The 19,826-nt window shown below is 53.7% G+C and overlaps 5 protein-coding genes across 5 annotated transcripts; 2 read left to right on the top strand and 3 right to left on the bottom strand.

Moving 5' to 3' along the window:
- Positions 1 to 1,073: 1,073 nt before the first annotated feature.
- Positions 1,074 to 2,775, bottom strand: J4E85_001874 (uncharacterized protein; the record flags this gene model as incomplete). Its single annotated transcript, XM_051466158.1, has 3 exons — positions 1,074 to 1,637; positions 1,693 to 2,153; positions 2,208 to 2,775. 3 exons carry the CDS (start codon positions 2,773 to 2,775, stop codon positions 1,074 to 1,076), a joined length of 1,593 nt encoding a protein of 530 aa, XP_051330715.1.
- Positions 2,776 to 4,504: 1,729 nt separating this feature from the next.
- J4E85_001873 (uncharacterized protein) lies at positions 4,505 to 5,764 on the top strand (the record flags this gene model as incomplete). The annotated part of the gene is made up of 2 exons (XM_051466157.1): positions 4,505 to 5,303; positions 5,352 to 5,764. 2 exons carry the CDS (start codon positions 4,505 to 4,507, stop codon positions 5,762 to 5,764), a joined length of 1,212 nt encoding a protein of 403 aa, XP_051330714.1.
- Positions 5,765 to 12,309: 6,545 nt separating this feature from the next.
- Positions 12,310 to 13,350, top strand: J4E85_001872 (uncharacterized protein; the record flags this gene model as incomplete). The annotated part of the gene is made up of 1 exon (XM_051466156.1): positions 12,310 to 13,350. The coding sequence occupies one exon, from the start codon at positions 12,310 to 12,312 to the stop codon at positions 13,348 to 13,350; it is 1,041 nt and encodes a 346-aa protein (XP_051330713.1).
- A 204-nt stretch (positions 13,351 to 13,554) lies between these two features.
- On the bottom strand, positions 13,555 to 15,228 carry J4E85_001871 (uncharacterized protein; the record flags this gene model as incomplete). The annotated part of the gene is made up of 2 exons (XM_051466155.1): positions 13,555 to 13,809; positions 13,861 to 15,228. 2 exons carry the CDS (start codon positions 15,226 to 15,228, stop codon positions 13,555 to 13,557), a joined length of 1,623 nt encoding a protein of 540 aa, XP_051330712.1.
- Positions 15,229 to 15,724: 496 nt separating this feature from the next.
- J4E85_001870 (uncharacterized protein) lies at positions 15,725 to 19,601 on the bottom strand (the record flags this gene model as incomplete). Its single annotated transcript, XM_051466154.1, has 4 exons — positions 15,725 to 16,398; positions 16,448 to 19,222; positions 19,276 to 19,363; positions 19,410 to 19,601. The coding sequence occupies 4 exons, from the start codon at positions 19,599 to 19,601 to the stop codon at positions 15,725 to 15,727; spliced, it is 3,729 nt and encodes a 1,242-aa protein (XP_051330711.1).
- Between the last annotated feature and the right edge of the window lie 225 nt (positions 19,602 to 19,826).

Below are 19,826 nucleotides of genomic sequence, written 5' to 3'. Positions count from 1 at the left end.
GTTGGGATGGCGTCGGCTACGGCTCAAGCGATGCTTAAGTCAGGGGCACCGAGCGTTAACCATTCCTCTTCGAGACAGACCCTTTCAGCCCTGTCAGAACCGCATCCTTCAAATAAGGGTGTCTATCTTCAGCCGTCTTGGCTTGTGTGACCGTAGCGATCAATACAAAGACATGGTCTGCTCGAGCACTTACGCCTTGTTCATCTGGTTGCGCCCTTCGTATACATATCATCCGCCTGACCGTTCTTCTGCCGCATCAGTCAGCCAAGGTTTACGGCGCAGTATTCTTGGTGGGGGAGTGTGTGGGTCTAGCCTGAGACTAAGTTTTCCTGCGGGAGGTTCGCGACAGTGGCTACCCATTGGCATCACGAAAATGACACGCCCAAGGGCTAGCAAACGCGCTGACGCGGGACCAATGGTTTGACCACGGCGGGAGCTATTGAAAGCTGCATCGCAGAATCGGCCGTAAGGATAGCTTCTCGTGCTTCTGAGTCATCTGTAGTGCCGATGTTCCGTCATCGTGAGCATGTCGCAGGATTTTGGAATGTAACCTCGGAGCGCGCGCGTGCGGCAGATTGCTGGGCGAAGGAGTTGGGAAGTGCGCGCATGTATATTGCGCTGGAGCCTTCTTTGAGAGCTCGCGACAAGAGTCTTCACGCTCACGCACGCAAGCCAGAAGGACATGACATATGCGCAGTGGTGCGTGGTATGACGGGTCTGGGGTCTGCAACGTGAACGGGTTGCGCAGTCGGTGCGAGGTGATGTGCAGACCCACGGCGGGTGGGTGCCCAGTGCAAATCATGACCTCGGGAGCTTGCGTTCGCCGATCCCCATCCAATACGACCGCGCGGCACTCTTCTTTGCAAGCTTAAGCAGACCTCACATCGCCTAGGAGAACGACAGTGGTGAGTGAAGTTGTACAGAATTCGTGTCTATCTATTCAGTCTAAGCATGGATTATAAAAGTCGTAAGTTTCCAATGTCCCTCCAAAGCATGCCCGTCCATGTCGTCTCATTTCCAGTCGGCGTTGACGTAACGCAGCTCACAAGCCTCCATTCATTACCTCACCCTCATCAAGCGACAGCAAAGCGGCTCCGCTCTCGCAATGTTTTGCCGTACCTGTATAGCGCAAAGATGCCAAACGAACACAACACCATGCATCCCGCCAGCAAACTCACACCACCATCAATCCCAATACCCTGGAACATGGGTCTGGCGAACAGGATCGCCGCAAACGCAAACGCGCTTCTGCTAAGACTATTGGCACTGAAAATGCTGGCTGCGTATGTCGGATAAATGTTGGGAATGTACAGCAAAACGCTTTGCGCGATGAAGTAGATCCCAAAACAGGTAAGACTGAGACCAATGGTAGGCACCATCCAGTGGACTGAAGGTCTTGATGCCCATGCGAACATGAACAGCCCTACAGCGATGACAGGACTGGCTACCATGCCGGGCCATAGATGGTTTTCGAGCTCACCGAACGTCCCGTTCATGAGCCGAGGGAAGACGCGGTACTTGAGGTACAGCACGTGTGCGGCGAAGGCGCCAAGGCAGGCTGGGAGGATACAGAGGAAGACGAGGCCTGTCGACTCGGCATTGAAGCCGTAGTATACAGGATATACGAGAGGTAGTGACTACGATGGATGAGTCAGTGAGTGTCCTTGTGGTTTGAACAAGGTGAGTGCTTACCTCGAAGAATGAGTAGTAGATGCCGTAGCACAAGCCCATGTACACCGTCGTGAACAAGATGGCGGGGTCGAGGGCATTGATCTCCCAAGGCTTGACCAGCGCGTCGAAGAGCAAGCTGCTGACCTTCATGTTCTTCTGCTTTCGCTCGGATGCCGACATCAGCTCCTGGTTTCCTGTATCCTCTCGCATGCGCTTCGCTTTGTAGTACAGGATGGTGGGCCCGGAGCTCTCCGGCAGAACTAACAATATAGCGAGGTACACTGGACCTGCGATGATGAGAAGCTCCCAGCTTGAGAAGCGCCAGCCTAAGTCCTTGACGGCATACGAAGATAGTGTAGGTCCAAGTGCAGGGCCGAGTGTCGCGACCGCCGCCCAGAGCGCAACCGCAAATGGGAATTCAGCCATCGTCCAGATGTCACCGAGCGATGCGCCGGCCGTGGCGAGACAGGGTGAGGCCATGACTGCGCGTCGAAGTCAGTATGTGCCATGCAAGTTATTCAAAGAACGTCACTTACATCCCAAGAGAAAGCGCAGTACCATCAGACCAGCGAAGTTGTCCACCAGCGCAGTCGGTATGCACAGGATGATGAAGAAAAAGCCAGATACCGCATACGGAGGGTTCCTGCCAATGGCCGGTACTTCAGATAGCGGCGAGAAGAGCAGACATCCGATACCATAGCCCAGAACGTAGAGCGCAATGCCGAGCGAGGCGGCGACATGGCTGACGTCGAACTTGTCCATGACCGCTTGTTGTGAGGATGTGTATATCGAAGAGCCAACGTACACGGCAAAAGTGTAGACGCATAGTAGCACAGTCACAAGTATCTTGTGGGACTGAGGCCAGTTCTGAGGGTTGCTTGGGTCGCTTGGTCCATCCCAGTCGACGAGGGTGGTCTGGTGCTGCTTAAGCTCTGTGCCAACAGCATCTCCAGCTCCAGGGACGGCTTCCTTTGGGAAAGGGAGATCGTCAGTCGACGACGATGTAGATATTGGCTTTGCTTTTGTACGCGCATAGTCAAATTTTCGATGCTTGATGTAATGGGCTAAGGTTCCGATGAAGGAGTGCTTGAAAAGGTATGACATCTTGGCGATGCTATCGTAAGGTTGTTGTCGATGGGGGGGAGAACCTAGACAGAACGAAGAGGAAAGTAGAGGTAGCAGTAGCGGCCCTGAACTGCCAGATGTGAGGAAGATAGGAAGGTTTCCGAGGAAGGCGGGCTTGTAAGATAAGTATTGAAACGTGGTGATGTTGCACAACACCTAGAGTCTATGCTACTGGCTTATATCCTCCATCGTGGCTGCTATCTTAACTCCACGTCTTACACGCCCAGCATCTGGGTTTGTCAGACTGTCGCGCAACTTGAAGGTACAGCTCTCTTGGCGCGAAAAATAAACGACACGATATGGACGTTGTGTCAGCGAGTTGAGCCATGGCGATAGTGTGCTCTTCGAATATGTCCCCGATAGCTCCTAAAACGGCAACAATCTACGAGGATGAGTCTCACTCTCGACCACGTACCGATGCGCCATTGCAGGCTACAGTGAGTACTAGGCCGATCTAGAGATTTCCAGCGCTGCAACTCGTCGGACACTTCTCTGACGTTAGTTCAACGAAAAGCCTCTGGTGTTAGCGGAGTCAGCGGACATAAAACGTGACCGGACGTCAGATCTGATGATTCATCGACCAATACCTGCGGCATGTGTAGAGTGTGTACATATAATGTTGTCGCTTGGACGGACGAATGTGCGGAGAGTTCGGAGATGCGAATGCTCGAGACACCAGATTGGCGGGATAGGAAGCGAGGTAAGCATGTAACACCCGAAGGAATAATCACCGATCAGCCTCAAAGCCTCCGGTCGGAGTCATCCTATCAATGTAGCCATGAGAAAGCAATGCGTACTCGAACATGATGAGATCACTGATAGCAGGCTTACCAAATTGTCAGTATATAGGATATCGATAGTTCTCCAGTGGAAACGTTCGAAAGTTTTCGTCCGAAACCACAAACTCTCCGGAATTTGTAAGTCGATACTGTGTGTGCGAAAAAGCAGGGTCGGAGCTGCTGACAAAGGAAGGCTGCATTATCAGATGTGGCTGCTCGCAGCTTCTGCTATTCGTCGAGCCAAATCTGCCATTGATGGCGTAAGCAGTAAGCACTATGATGTCTTATCGCAAACGCATACATGCCTCGATGTCGCAAAAGAAAGTAGTCGATTTGAAAAGATCCATTGTCGAAGTCAGGCAAGGTCCAAGGCCAAGTCGTCCCGTCTGGCCTCGAGAGCTAATGTTGAGTGGGGCAACCACGTGATGCGGGGACACTGACGTAAACGCGTCCGTCGCGTCTGGCCCCTGACGCCGTCGCTGTCACCCAGAAGTCACTCAGCACACTACCACAAGATGGCCCACCAGCTGCACTTATACGTCGCATCACCCTCGCGCAATCACTTCTACACGGGTTCTACGGAACGGAAGGGAAATTGATTGGACTAAAAAAAGAGTGCCGAGTGAAATCCATGGTTCACCATCGTGCCCCTCGATGAAACGGCCATCTCGGCTTTACTACAATACGACCCAAGTGCCGTTCCTAGCAGGACACTAGGTTTGTACCAAGGGCCCGGACGTTTGCTTCGCCCAAACGTCTAGGTCAGGAGCTTCGATTGGAGGCACGAACGACTTTCATGGTATGTTGCACCTGCTCCATTCTTTCACTCGCGCGCCTTCACTACACCCTTTGTCCTCATTGCTTCGTCGCGAGCGCCATAACCCTCCCTTCTCAATGGCACTGTAGTTACGCAAGAACCTAGTCTCCTAATGCGCTGTCATAGATTCTACTCCTTCCGCCGCCATCCGCTATACTCAGCATTCCGGATACTGGTCCTTTTCTTTCTTGTCTGGGACTCGCTGCACTGCCTCTCCTTGTCAAAATATCAGACATCTGCGACGACCGGCCCGCCTCCACCCCGAAATACGAAGCGCATATACATAGCCTCCCAGCACTGGAACGATGCGCGACTACTCCGGGAGCATTGGAACAATGCGCTAGTAGCTTTGGTACAAGAGTTGGGTGTCGAGAACGTGTTCGTATCGATATACGAGAGCGGCAGCTATGACTATACCAAGGGCGTACTGGAAGAACTCGATGCTGCGCTGGAACCCTTGCAGGTGAAGAGGTCGATACAGCTTTCCGACAGGTCGCACGCGGATGAGATCGCGCAGTCGCCGACGGACCACGGATGGATCAAGGCATCGGACGGGGAGACATACTTGAGGCGGATGCCCTTTCTAGCGACCATACGGAATCATGTCTTTGAGCCTTTGGAACGCCTGGCTGCGGAGGGCGAGCAATTCGATACTATACTGTTTCTGAACGACGTGGTGTTTACCCCGGAGGACGTACTGCGATTGCTGGACACCAATGGCGGGCATTATGCGGCAGCTTGCTCCATCGATTTCAAGAAGCCGCCGCAGTTCTACGATACCTTTGCGCTCCGAGACTCAAGCGGCCATGAAGCCTTGATGCAAACTTGGCCTTACTTCAGATCATACGCCTCGAGGAACGCAGCCGAGAAGCTGTTGCCAGTGCCCGTTGCGTCATGCTGGAACGGTATTGGTGAGTGTGCATCTCATTATTTCTTGGAACTTACTAATGAATGCGCAGTTGCGATGCCCATCGAGCCCTTCATCGCCAGCCCACCCTTACGCTTCCGCGGCATACCCGACTCCCTCGCAACATCACATGTCGAAGCGTCTGAGTGCTGCCTTATACACGCCGATAACCCTCTCTCCGCGAGCAAGGGTGTGTTCCTCAACCCCAACGTCAGAGTCGGCTACAACGGTACCTCGCATGATGACGTACACTCGCCAGATGTCATACTGTCTCCATTCCAGATCTTCCGATCTTTGTGGCGGAGTCGCATATCGAGGTGGACTACAACCAGCCTGTTCAAGGAGCAGGTCGTACGTATGAAGTTGGGAAAGTGGACTGCGGAAACAAAGAAGTCGGAGCCCGGCGGCTTTTGCCTTGTCAACGAGATGCAAGTCATTATTGAGACCGGGTGGAAACATATGTAGCTGTGAAACCAAGATACCCATCCTATTGGATGCAGGTCCTGCTAAGATTTAATGTGTTGACTGTGGTGAATCTTTCGCACCATGTGACTTCGATCCGTAAGAAGTTTGTTTAGACGCATCTTTGATGTGCATCGGGAAAGGAAGCAGAACTAAGACGCACGTCTCAATCCGAGTTGACTCAGAAACTGTATTCCTGACAAACTAGTCGTGGCTCAAAGGAGAGGACGGGCTTATTGCCTACGCTGACGGCTTTCATCAGCGACATGGCATAAGTCTTCTTCGCATTGCTTCTTGGAGTCCGCAGGAGTGTGAGAACTCGTGAGACTAAACCAAAGCTCGCCATCCGAATGCGGCTTGATGGGTGTTGCATTGCTCTGCTATTAGCTTGACTTACTTGTTTCAACGCGCGCTTTCAAGTGCTGTGCTGTGATCTACTACATCTATCTTGTCACTCCAAAATCATAAAGAGTAGGTACCCGCAGGCACAAGAGCATGCTGCGTCGCACAAAGACTAAGGCAGATGCTCGCTCCCTCTTCGTCGTGCTAGACAAGGCTGCTAAAGCTGCTTGATAATGCAAAAAGCGAGGGTGCAGCAATTGATCGCAAAGGCATATTCGCCCAAGGCTGCGATAACACTCCGGCGACTTCTTACTCTCTAAGGTTCTTACCTATGCTAATACAAGCGTAATGCGTACATTGTAAGCATACAGCATCTTCACCTAAAAGAATCGCGAGTACTCTTGTGTGGCAAAACAGAGTGTGCTCGCTTAGCGGCAAAAAGAGAGATAGAGGCAAAAAGAAGACAGGAGCAGGAAATCATGTGCATAGCAGAGCAAAAAGGAAAAGCAAAAAACAAAAACTTCGGATCCATGCAGAGAGCTAACTGTGAAGCTGCCTGCATGGATCCTACATGTTTCTTATACCTTTTAGCCGTAGCCGAACCTCTTTGTTGCCGAACCTCTGTGTTAGTGACCTTATGAAAAACAGGACGTACCTTAGCCCACCATATTTATATACCGCCTGATGGGTGGCGGTCAGGATCGAACCTGGGTGTGAACCACGGAAAGAGGTGAGGTGCCTTTTCCATTACGCTATGCGTCTTCACCGCGGAGGTGGGATGATGGAATATAGTACATTCGAGGCCTTTATATCTTGATAGGACCTGAGTTTGGGTATATCTGGTGTAGAAGTTGGTGAGACTTTGTGGGATCTTAGCGAGAGAGTTGTGCGGCGATGACGACGACGAGGCGGCAGCGTTGCGGGGATTGTATGCACACAGGGTCCAGTTTGTTTGGCCTACGGCCCTGGCAACGGCAACGGCAATGGGGCGTGTCAGTAGGCGTATAACTCCCTTGCCAGCGTCTCCTTTCTACTCCCATGCCCCGACGAGCATCCAAGAGATCATGAGCACTTCATGTCCAATAAAATACGAGGCCTTGAGCTCTCTGAGTCTAGTACTGCATCTGAGATGAACTCGACTGATGCTAAGACTCATTGCAAAGGCTTAATGCAATGTCTGATATCCATTGGCAGCACTTAGGGGTTGGCCACCTGAAATCATGAGCTTCCAAAGGGTCGTGCAACGTTGCAGCAAGCTTGCAGCGCCTCAATGCTTGTTGTGAAGCAATCCTGAAATCTCATGATGATCCTCGCAGACCATAACAACACTTTGCCTCGACCAACAACAGACCGCAAGCTGCAACTCCTCAATGTCGATGAAGAATCACTGCGGCGCTGCTGCGGAGCTCCTATTGAGGGATAAGGCTTTTACAATGCGAGGTACTTCGAGATCATGTTCTTGTCCTTTGCCGCCTCTGTGGCCATGGTGTTGAGCCTGGCGCTGGCTTTGGTCTCCTCCGCGGCCTCAACACCATCTCCAGACCACCACGATCACCGCAACCAGCACCACCAAACCGACAACGGCAGAGCTACTGACCACCGCAGATAAGCTCTTGTGATGCTGGGGCAGGTCTCAACAGCCTTGCTCTCGCTGACTTCGAGACTGGCCAGGCCGCCGGAAGCGCTCCCTTAACAGCGGACCTCTTACGACAGCAGTACCCTCGCACGACGGGCGCGCCTAGACAGCAACACCATCGAGCAGCCTTTGCGCAACATGGCCTCCTTCCTCGCGAGCCGTATGACCCCCTGGAGCCTTGCCATCGAAGACGGAGGTGTCTGCTCGACGACTTTGTCGCATCCCCGAAGGCATCCCCGCAGCGCCCGACAACTGTCTATACCGGCGGCGACGACAGGGTAACGCAATGAAGTGGCTTGATGGAGACCTTCAGGCAATTCGCAGAGAGGAACGTGTGGGTATGGGGCGGCCGCCTTTACCTCCCCTCGGGGGCTGCGCCTGGGGACATCCTGAGATCAACGAGCGGGCATCAAGCGATGCAGGAACAGCAAGCTCGGGAACCATCTTCTCTGCTTCTGCGGCAGTGCTTAAAGACTCAGACGATTGTCCTTCTCCTCATATCGCAGCGCCTCTCCGAGCAAGAAACACCCGAAGCCCGAGTCGCCAGTAGCGCCCCACCAACATGTCTGCACGGACAACGAAGCAGCGCCTTGAACAATGAATCATCAAAGATCTTGCGACGCGACGGACTTTTGCCTTCGCAGCTCATCGAAGGGAGCCAGACCACACGACAGACCCTCGACCGATCGGCTCTGACGAAGCGACATGGCTACAACGACCACAATGTTGAGTCTTAACATTGAGACATAAACCGGTTGAGGAATACAGAGCGCTGAGATGGTCTGGAGGACATCACCCATGGACGACTGGGACGAGGGTAGACGGCCAAGCCAAGCCCCGTAGGATACCGGTCATCAGCCTGCTCGACCTGAACGAAGTACACAAGCAGCGGCGGCGGCGTATGCTAAGCCTGGTGACAGACCGGATAATTTCGAGTATAGGATACCCTCAGCCCGCGGCGACGCATCTCCACTCCAAGCTTGGGCGGCGTGGCGCTGCCTGCCTATGAACATCACCCAGGCGTACAAGGTTGGGCAAATCTGAGTGGACTCGACACAACCGGCCTCGATAAAAGGCAACACATGGAGACTTCGTTGAAGTTTGTCGATGATGTTTGCTCTATCCTCCGGAGCTGCGTTACAGCTGAGCTTGGCGCAATTCCATACTGGGCTTGAGAATGAAGGCCGCTGTCGGTCGGCCTGTCCTGGAACATTTCGCTGTCGACCCCAACGTCCCGTTGACGTTGATGACCCGTCTTCTTCCATCTCTTGCTTGACGAGGTATCTCTGGCGAAAGATGAAAGGATATTACTTCACAATCATCTGTCATCCATGACGAAGATTGTCAACTCCTGTATGTCTTGGGACCATCTCCTTGCATGGACGCACTAGACCTCCGAAGTACCCTCGCTGGCGCTTGAGAGTGAAAAGACTATCGACATGCATGGCTGTGGACGTTTATGACTGGGAAGGCACACATGCTTTATTGGCCATCTCGTCGACGACGAGATCCAGATACCAACTGTCATCGTTGGAAGGCTAAAAGACCTATCGTCGAGACCAAGAGCGCGAAGAATCCTCTCAGCTGATCAGTAGACGGGGCGATCCGACATTCCTGGATACCGGCGCTGAGAGAAGTTTGCAACCTTGGCGGATGTGCCATGCTGCTGTTGTACATAGCCGGTCCGATCAGATCCGACACAACACCAGACGTTGTTGCTAGCCTGAGCAGTCAAGCAGGTGGATGCTTGTTCTTGCAATGCCCGGGGTTGAAGACATCCTCCTGGTGTTCTTGCTGCTAGCCTCCTACTCTGACCTTGGTTCATCAACATCAAAACCCTGGGTCTACCGTGGCCGTCCGGAGGTATCTTGTTTGCCGTTATTCGCGGAAGTGCCGTTCGCGCGCGCTCTCGGCCGGCGGTCACAGCATTCGACCTCCGTTGCGGTACCAAGTAGAACAAGGGGACCTGTCGTATTGGGTGGGTGTCGATGCTCGATCCACGCAGTCTTGACGAGGGGCGCAGATCATAGATCGTACCGCCAGCTTCCCACTAAGGTACTGCGAGCTTCAGGTGTATCCAGGACTCCTTGTGGTAGTAGTGGATGCGGTCTTTGCATGGGGTGGAAGTTGTCGCGGCGCATGCGGCGGGCCTGTCTGAAGAGGCGGTACAGACATCGCGTTGAAGTCGCAAGTAAGAGACAACCAGCGCTGAGCCTGCCCGCATTACCACCGTATCATGGTAAAGGTCGACCGTGATCCCAACTGAGGGGTGTACATCGAAAGTGAGCTTTTCGCCGTGTCGTCGGCCGTCCGCCCTGGAGGCAGACGCTCCGCTCGAGGGGCTGCGATCTGCCAGACCGTCGAGATCGATATCGACGTCGTCATCTGCTGTCGATGCGATGAAGATCCAGTCGTAAGCGGGTGCTGCGATCGATAGGCGGGGTGTGTATGCTGTTCTGCTCGTCGTGGTAGTGGGGAGGTAGAGATGACGACGGTATCGCGACTGCATGTCAGACCCATGAGAGCATTCTGGTCGCAAGTAAAGGGAAGCTGCCATCATGGGCGGTCGCCGGAAACTGGCTCTCTCGACCTGGATCGCTCTGCTGGTGTCGCTGGTTGTGTCATGACTGCGGAGGTGCCTTCGGAGCTCTGTCCGCCGCCGCCATCGATGTCGCAGCTTGCTGTTGGTGCTGCAAATGGACTGGGCAGTCTCTTCAACATCCAAGTCGCCTTTTTCAGGCCTCCTCTACCTTGTATGATCGTCGTGGCGTTGGCGCAGAGAGTGTAGAGTCCTGTGTCGCGGCGGGTATCCGAACGAAGCTGCGGCGGCCTGTGAAGGGGCGGGAAATTGACACTTCGAGCATCAAATCGACGATGTCGCGAAGACGTGTCAGCAGAGTGCCGACTGCTTGTAGACGATGCTGCTGTTGCCGTGAAAGTGGTGGTGTGGATGTCGTTGGTGGGGGAGAAGTTGCGGCGGCGATGAGGGAAGCCACGAAGCTGTCGTTTAGCGGCGCCGCGAACATCGATGCGAATGAGCGAGCACTGCAAGACAGCAGAACACACTGGCTGCATGCATAGCAGAGGGCCAACGCGTGTCTCGTGAGAGCGCGATGAGCAAGACAGCGGCGGACGAGCGAGGAGGGAGCAGAGTCGCCCTTGCTCACCCCCGAGAAGGCCGTACCATGAGCATACGCTTGATGCATCTATGATCATCAGCCGCCGAACGTGGGCACTTCGCTCGCTTGCATGCTGCTGCTGCTGCTGCTGCTGCTGCTGCTGCTATGGGCGAAAGAACTGCTTGCGTGCAGTCTCCGCGTCGCCGTAAGGCGTGGGGACCTTGAAGGCCTTCAGGAGGCGCATATGCATCTTTGACGCAAGCTGCAACACCGCGACCAGAGTTCTCAAGCCTCAAACAGATGGATATTGATGCGATAATCATGGAAATGCCATCTACAAGGCATGCAACGACGTCGAAAATGCACTGACGTAAACTTCGCCCTTCCCCGTTGAGGCATGGCTTCCGACATGATTCGCGCGCCATCTCGAACTTCATCCCATCTTTCTTCCTCCATCCTCATGGATTGCCATCAGCAGCAGCAGCACGACAAAGCACTCCAGGGACTCCGCACTTTTTCTTATCTGTCTTTTCTACTTAGCATGATGTTGCTCGTAGGGAGATTGCCACGCACGGTCCGCGCACATGGGATTTCGACCTCCAGCCCACCAAGCCCTTCACCACAACAATGCCCTGGATATATAAGTCTACTATTTTCCAGCTACTTCGCCTTCGGGCATCTGGCATTTTGTAACGATACAGAGAAGCTTAGCATGGCCCCTGCACTAAGGATGACACGCTCAAAGCAAAGAGTAGAAACCATTTTTTTGCAGTTTTTTCTAGGATTAAGAGTTCGATACCAGCGACCGACCTTTACGATCGCCGGGCGTATTGCAAATTTCTCTTTCTGGCAACGCGGCGACGCAGGTGTGCAAGGAGCGGTGCACTGACGACTCAGTTTTCTGCCAAAGTCTAGACGATTCTCCGAGCACCTGAGGCCAACCCATTGGCATCGTAGAGCGGGCCACTTCTCGCTGATCTTGTACAGCTTGGATCCTACTATATGATATTGGCAGTCTTGTGTCAGAGCATATAGCGGTCTCACGTGCTTTATGCATGTACAAGAGGCTCAATCCTGTGAGACTCAGGAGCTGAGAAGCTGACATGTGTCTTCGCACCAAGAGCCGACAGTCACAGTACGCATCGCAGGTGCTTGGAGAGCTTGAGAAGACACTGGATATACATCTCTCCTGCTATGTATGCCGCAAGCTCTCCTAGTCCTGTCGTTGTGTTGTTGCTGCCCGAGGATAGGTATGACGTGGTGGTCCCAGCGCGCACAAGGCCTTTGTTTGTATGCAATTTCTCGCCTTTCCCCAACGATAGCTTTGACCGCACACTCACATCCCCGCGCTCCCCAAAAATTCAGACTGTACAGACCTGCCACCACATCTTCTCATCTTTTCATACCACACACACACACAGCGTCTATCAGCAAGTCGCAAGTCATACACAATGTCACAACCATCCTCCCTCCTTCCGCCCTGGGCAAGCCGCGAGTACTGGTTCCCGTCAGAGGGCGAGCGCGATCACTTCGCTTCGCAGTACGGAGAGTTCATCATCAAGATGCTGAGGAGCGAAAACTGGGACGAGTTTGATAGCAGGGACGCGGTCGTCCGCATGGCTAAAGCGTACATCAAGGAGATGTATGAGGATCCATACTACGACGTTCCCGCCCCCAGGGTATACGACCCCGCGACCTTGACCGAAGCTCATTTCGTCTTCTGGGCACATACCTCGTCAGGGAGACAGGAGGTCGAGGAGTGGAGAGACCTCCGAGGAATCGTCTACAAGGCCTTCGCAGCTCCCCGCTTCCTCCGCGAAATCCTCACCAGAGGTACTCGACTACACTCCGAGTGGTCGAGTGGAGGAGTCCGACTCACCGCCGCCCAGGATCTGGCGACAATAATGCTGCGATCTGAGACGGTCGTTTTCACGGAGAGGGACATTTTTTACTGCATATGGTGGGGCTACCGATACCATGAAAGACAGGACAAGATCGATGAATATGTCTTCAAAGTACAAGACAATTTCGACCAGGACTTCCCTGTCACCGGGATGGATTTCCGTGGCAAAACCCAATTCACCATGCGGCCCGGACAGGAGAACAAGATCTTCGCCCCATGGTACGATCTTGGCCAGATCGGATACCACGACATCCCCGACTGGCCCGCAAATTCGAACATCGCTTCGCGATTGATGACCGACCTGCCCGCCGAGCTCATGCTCATCGTTCTTGAGAACCTCTTCAAGTTCGATCAAGATATCCACATTGTCTTCGACCACGACGAAGACGAATACATCTTCATTGTGGAGCGGGAGCAGCACCTGAAGGAGTTCCCGCATGGGCTCCAGGGTGTAGCGATGCCAATGGGCAATTTCTGGAAGCTGCCATACTGTCACGAATTCTTCGCCTTTGGGGCGACTGGAGAGGCGAACCGCGCGATGATGATGGGCGTGTTCCACAGGAACAAGTTCATCGTACATGATGACTAGCCCTAGTCCGTGGGGACCTTCAAAGGTCAAACCGAGGGCGAGGAAGACGGTATAGGTATGCCGGGCGGATACGTGGGTTGGGGAGGGGGAGCGGTGTCGCTGTGGTGAGGACGGAGGACCTCCTGGGGGCTGTATGATAGTTTGAAATTTGACTTTTCGTGTACGCCTGACGTATACCACTCCACTACTTCTACATGATGTTGCTCATACGGGAACCCTTTGAGATACACCAGCCCAGTACTTACACCTCTCCTCTAGCAGGGCGATGCCGCCTTGTCGTAGCCCACTCGCAGTAACCAAGAATTGCTTTCCCTCTTCCACATCCGGGACGCCGGGTATGCTCGAATTCGTCACCTTGTGCGCATTCGGATCACCAGTCTGGATGAATGATGCCATAGCGCCAGCGTATCCTTGGTAAGTCAGAGCATCTGTTTGCTGGATTGAACCGATGGTGTTCCACTGATGAAGTCAGTACCCGACGTGGTCATGATGGAGACAGTGTGAACTTACATATTGCACATCACTCGCATGCTTAGCCGGCGAGATAGTGTACTCGACCAACCATCCCTTCTCTGCCTTCTTCGAAAGCCAATACGACGGACATGCCAGTACGAGGTCGCGGTACAACAATCCAGCGCGGATATACGTCGAGTTCCAGCTAATCTCCTCCGCCATACCCACCGCCGGATACAACCTCTTCACCTCTTCTCTATCCCCTTCCGTGAACTCCGGCAGAAAACCCCTCAACCACGCATCAAAGGACGTCTCCGATGCATTAAACCCATCACTCCCCGTCTTTTGATTCGCAAACCCAGGCGGAACAAAGTTCTCCCCCTCATGCAAATTATAACTCGCCAACACCATCTCCGCGTTAAGCCTCCCCTTCTCCACCACACTACTCAACTCCTCCTCCAGAAACCCATCATCAATCACCGGCCCGTACGTAAAAGAAGCAGTAGTATACTGCTGACTCGTACTGAGCTTCAACGCGCTATCCCTCAACGCCTGCACATCCACCTCTTTCAAACACGTAATCTCATCTGCCACACCCGCACAGCCAACGTCGCTCAGCGTCTGATTATACAGATCTTCCGCCCACGCACTATCGTACCGGTACGTTTTAGGCCAGAACGGACTACTCGCCAGGGCTTTCGTGAAGAGTCGCTTCCCTCGATTCCCCGTTGCAATCGTCTGCGCAACAACACTGCCGCCACCCGCTGACTGCCCCCAGATCGTGACGTTTCGTTTATCGCCGCCGAAATGGTGGATGTACTTTTGTATCCACTTCAACGCAGCCTGCTGGTCCAGTAACCCAGGGTTGAGATCGACGTCAGGGTGTTCTGCGATCTTGGATCCAGGCAGGAAGCCGAAGACGTTGGTGCGGTAGTTGGAGTATACGACTATGTAGTCGTTGCTGCTGGAGACGTTTAGCACGGGATAGCCTGAAGGCGGGATGCTGAAGCTGGCGCTGCCGCGGATGAAGCCGCCGCCGTAGAAGGTGAGGAGGACGGGTCGCAGGTCTTGCTTTTTTGTCCAGGGGCGCGAGTAGAGGCCGAGGTAGAGGCAGTCTTCTGAACCGTTTACGGTGCGCTGGGGGCACATGTCGAAGGCTTGGTCGGTGTCGTATGTGCCATTGGTGATGTGGAGCGGTGGTTGGGGTGCGCGGAATCGGTTTTCGCCTGCTGTTGATGCTGCGAAGGGGATTTTGCGGTAGTATGTGAGGTTGTATTGGGAGGATGATGCGCCGCGGAAGGTACCGTAATCGAGACGGACGACGGGGTTAGATGCATTTTGATGGGGATATTGGGTTGGTGATGCAGAAACGAATGTGCCGCTTGCCACGAAGGCGAGGATCAAAGACGCCGCAGAGAGTAACATCGCAATCAATGTTTTTTAGCGAAACTCACGATCCAACAGGTGCGGTCGTATGTACATATACAGAATTGGAGATACCAGTCTAATGCCATATTAGCCCCTTCTCCGCAAATTACAGCAACTCATTCCCGGCGCCCGGATTGCGGGGACGGCTAAAACCAGGATAGCATGGAATGAACGTCAACAACAGTCGTCCATGAATCGCGACATTCGGTGTAATCTGCGCCGAGCCTTTGCTGGGAAAATGGGCTAGGCTCAACTCTGGAGATGTTCCGTATGACGTCGATCATGAGTTTCTCCGGCTGATGTGACTAGAGCGGATGTGGCATGGTGGAAGTCGCGACATCTGAACGGCATCATGTCAAAGAAACGATTGTTGAAGATTATCGAAGAATGCATTGCCCAGGTGACGCTCAAGCTGTCTACTATCAACGCCGTCGTAACCCATAAAGCTAAGTCGTAACATCGTAATGCCAACCATACAAGGCACGCTTCACGTCTACTTCCTCTCGCCCTTCCTTCCGGTCTTCTTCAACCTTGCAGCAAGATCCATCATACCGTCCGCCCAGACAGACATTTCCCTTTCTTCTTTGATCTCGTTCCCACAGAAGTCGCGCAAGAACGCGCCCATCTTCTCCTCGCCGTATTTCTCACCGTAGACAACCTCCGCTCTCATATTGACGTCGGTCTCGATGCCCTCCTTGCCTAGACTAACGCCGACTTCAAATGTAGCCTTGACCTTTGTTTGAAGGGTTGGCAACAGCATGTTCGCGGAGATTGCCATGCGCTCGTCCGAGAGGATGAACTCTTCGGTGATGTAGCTATGCTCAAGCCAGCGAACACCCTCTGCGACTGCAACAGCGGTGGCCCAGCCATTTTTGACAAGGGAAAGAAGCGAGGAAATTCGGGTCTGCGCCTGCGGGATACCATGAAGATGTGCGCGGATGAGCTGGAGGAAGAAGCGCTTGCTTGTTGTCAACGCACGAGGATGTGGCGTTGCTGAATCACCAATGTAGGCAAGCGAGATGGATCCGTTGGGTGTGTTGGAGCCGGTGGCGAAGGCAGAAGGTACGAAGTAAAGTTCGAGGTCGTTCATGTGTGTCATTGTGATGCTATTCGAGGAAGCGGACGTTATGCTCCATCCGTGGGCTTGTTCAAGGGCAGTGAGTTTGGCTAGTGTGCTGTTAGTGGGGTTGTTGTGCAAAGAATGAGCATTACATACCTCTCAGACTGCTGACCTCGCTTGTAGACCAACCGCGGCACTCTTCTCGTACACGTTCCGCTGCTTTGATCTCTTGGATACATTCGACTTTGCGGTCCTTAGCTGCCTCGATGCGTGTCTCCTTGTCGGCAAGCTCTTGTTGCAGCTGGGCAAGAAGCAGCTTCTTCTCTTCCAACTCGGCATCAGTAGCTGTAAGCTTCTCTCTCGTCTGCTCAAGTTCTTCCCGGTCACAACTGTTGAGTTCATCATGACGCTGCTGTAGTTGCTTACACTCAGTGGACAGACGTTCCTTCTTCTCAACCAGAGGAGGTAATGTCTCGTCAAGAAGGCGCTCCTGTTTGATCAGTGTGGATTCGTCTTGGTTGAAACCGTCCATGGTATGAAGAAGGCCAGCTTTGAGATCGTGTAGCAGCGTGCTTCGCCATGTATACCACTCTCCACGGGCCTCGAGGCGCGCGTTGGTCTTGAGGTTCTTGAACTGGTTGTCCATGACAACGCGCTGGTCCGGGGGTGCAGTGAGGTACTCGCTGAAGAGCAGTGGGTTCTCTTCTAGTACGTTGGCCTCCATAGTACGGACAAAGTGGCGACCGTCTGAGATATACTTCTTCATCTCGTGGCATGCATGCTGGTACAGCTCGTACTCAGGCAAGGTGCACGCTCCAGCCACAACGTAGCGATCTAGAGATTCCTCCTTTTCCTCTACTTCCACATCGTGGAAAGCGGAAGGAGCAGCAGTATGACGTCGCTTGGTCGTACTAAGATCCATGAAGCGAATCTTGGTCATGTCGAGGAAGTCTTGTAACGAGATTCGCTCAACATCCGACATATCTTCTGCCACGCCACCCTCGTCGTTATTCTCCTCCTCTGGCTCTTCACCAAAAGCGACGCGCTTCATTGGGCTCATGCTTTGCCTGAGATTCCCCTTCTTGGGTGTCGGTGTCGGCTGCTTCGGAGTTGGCTGCTTTTGAGGAGTCTGTGACTTCTTCGGTGTCATCCCCTTCTTCACTGGTGACATCAATGTCTGCTTTCGTGGGGTAGATAACAGCTTGATGCTGTTGCTTAGAAGTGCGGTACTCTTGAGCGTAGGCTCCTGACGTGGTGCATTCAGAGGACTGAATTGCACTGCAGATAAGGACGAACGACGTCGGTCAAGTATCGTAGCTGCAATTGGGTCTTCAGGAATCATCATGGGTGTCCTCTGTGGCGTAGGATTTGAAGGAGTCGCAACAGCTTCCTTCTCTTTGGTCGCACTCAGTGGAGTCCGGCGCACAAATGGCGAAGGCTCGACCTCCTCAATATCCTTCTGCCTGACGATCTCTGGCGTACCAGGGTCAAGGGTGGGATAGGCCACATCGCCTGTCGTACTGGGAGTGATGTCTTGCAGGACCTGAGGCGCTGATTCGGCCTCAGTCCTCAGAATGGAGCTCCTTCTTCGTCCAGGCGACTTCTTCGGAGACTTTCGCGGTGTCGGTGTTTTTGTTGCTGAAGCGGGTGTGTCGTCCACGGGTGTTTGTGGTGTCATTGTTGAGCTGCCGGCACGCCTAATACCAGGTCCAACAATCTTGGTGAACTCCATGGAAAGGTCTTCATCTTCAACCTCATCCTCCTGGTCTTCCTGTGCTTGTTGTTTGCCATTCTTAATGCTGCCCACTGCCAATGTGAAGTCCATCGTCGCATCATCCACGACGCTTCCAACACTAGCACGTCGAGCTGGCTCCGGCTGTGGCGCTTTCTTAATCGCTCCAATTGCCATTGTGAGGTCCATGGTCGCGTCTTCTTCGCCGTGCTCTTCGGATTGTCGACGCTGTCGCAAACTGGTACGCCGGCTTGCAGTGCGCTTGGCAGGGCTGCCTTGGTTTTCATCGAGCAATGAGACCCTCCTCTTAAGACTCTTCCTCCTGTTTGCTGGTTTGTAAGATGCCGCCATCGCCTGTATACTTCCAAGTGGCATAGTAAGGTCCATGGTCATGTCGTCGTCGTCGACGTCTGAGCTCGTTGCGTCTGAACGCTGTTGTTGCTGTTGCTCCGGCTGCTTTTGTTGTGGTGGCGGAGGTACGATGCGGCCTACTGCACGCGTGATGTCCATACTCATGTCGTCGTCCTCGCCGGCTACGGTGCGTGCTGGGGAGAAAAGAGGGCTCGCATTCTCTTTGTCATACTGTGCAACGAAGCTCTTCTTTGCCCAGGGCTTGAAAGATGCGGTAACTTCGTCTTGCGCAATTTCCATGCTCATGTCTCCGTCATCCTCGTCGAAATCTAGCTTCTGAGTGCCTGCCAAGTTTGCAGCCTCGCGCAGCGCAGCATCCAGTCGAGCGCTGCTCTGCGATGAGTCCTCAACATCGGGTGAAGCTCCTAGACTTTCCGTCGCATCGTCGATATCCATATCCTCAGAGTCGCTGCTCCCATCATCGTTTCCACCAGGCGAAGCATTGTCCCCGCTTAGCGGGCTTGAGGAGTAGACGTCGTCGGGGTTGTTGAAGTTCATCGGCGGTATGCCCGAACTCCGGCGGTTCTTCTTTTGGTGTTGCGCGCGCTGGCTTTCAGGCGACGAACTGGGCTCTGGTTGAGGCTCTTCGGCTTGTTCTGGTGGTGTAGACGGTGGCTCGGCGGGGTCCGATGGAGGGGCAGGCGATGCCGGTGTGGATGCTTGTGAGACGTTCGAGGCTCTGCGTGTGGCCTCCGATGAGGCGGACGAGGTGGTCGCATCGCGCATGTACTCGACTACGTCCCATGTGTGTAGAGTGGCTTCCGGGGCGAAAGACACGCGTCGCCTTGCTAAACAACTGTTAGTCAAGCCTACAGGTCGATTTCACGCCCGAAACACGTACCCAGCGACTTGCGACGCGCTTCGCGCCGCTTCTTCTCATCTTCATCGTTTGAGGCTAGAATGGACTTGACGGCGGGGATAAACGCAGACTATTTGGTCAGCATTCACTCATACCATCGCGTGTACGAAGCATACCTTTCTGCGGTTTCCAAAACTCTCCTTCAACGGAGGCGCTTCCAATTCCCCCAGACCCCCAGGGCCGATACTCTTGCTACGCGTCTTTTTCTTTGGTGACAATGCTGCTTTCTTCAGAGGCTGCGTCGACGCCTTGAACGAGCCATTCGCGATTAGGCCGTCGGCGATATTCTCTTTGCCTGCTTGCGCCATGGTGGAGTCGCGATTTGGTGTGTGGTGGTGGTGTTCGGGATGACAGCACTCATGTAAACATGGAAGGCGCCAACCCAAACAATGGGGTATGAGGGCCCGTGCACATTCGCCTGGTCTTGTGACAGCGCTCCCCGCGTCGTGCATGGCATTAAGAGCTGCACGTTCGCCGCCGTTTTTAGTCTATTGTCTATTGCGAGTCTGCCTAAACGCCTCGCTCCTGTGTAG

This window comes from Alternaria conjuncta (assembly GCF_024043145.1).
Source record: "Alternaria conjuncta strain BMP 0040 chromosome Unknown scaffold_2, whole genome shotgun sequence".
NCBI lineage: Eukaryota > Fungi > Ascomycota > Dothideomycetes > Pleosporales > Pleosporaceae > Alternaria > Alternaria conjuncta.
Note: the sequence above shows the minus strand (reverse complement) of the source record. Positions and strands in the feature narration are given on the sequence as shown.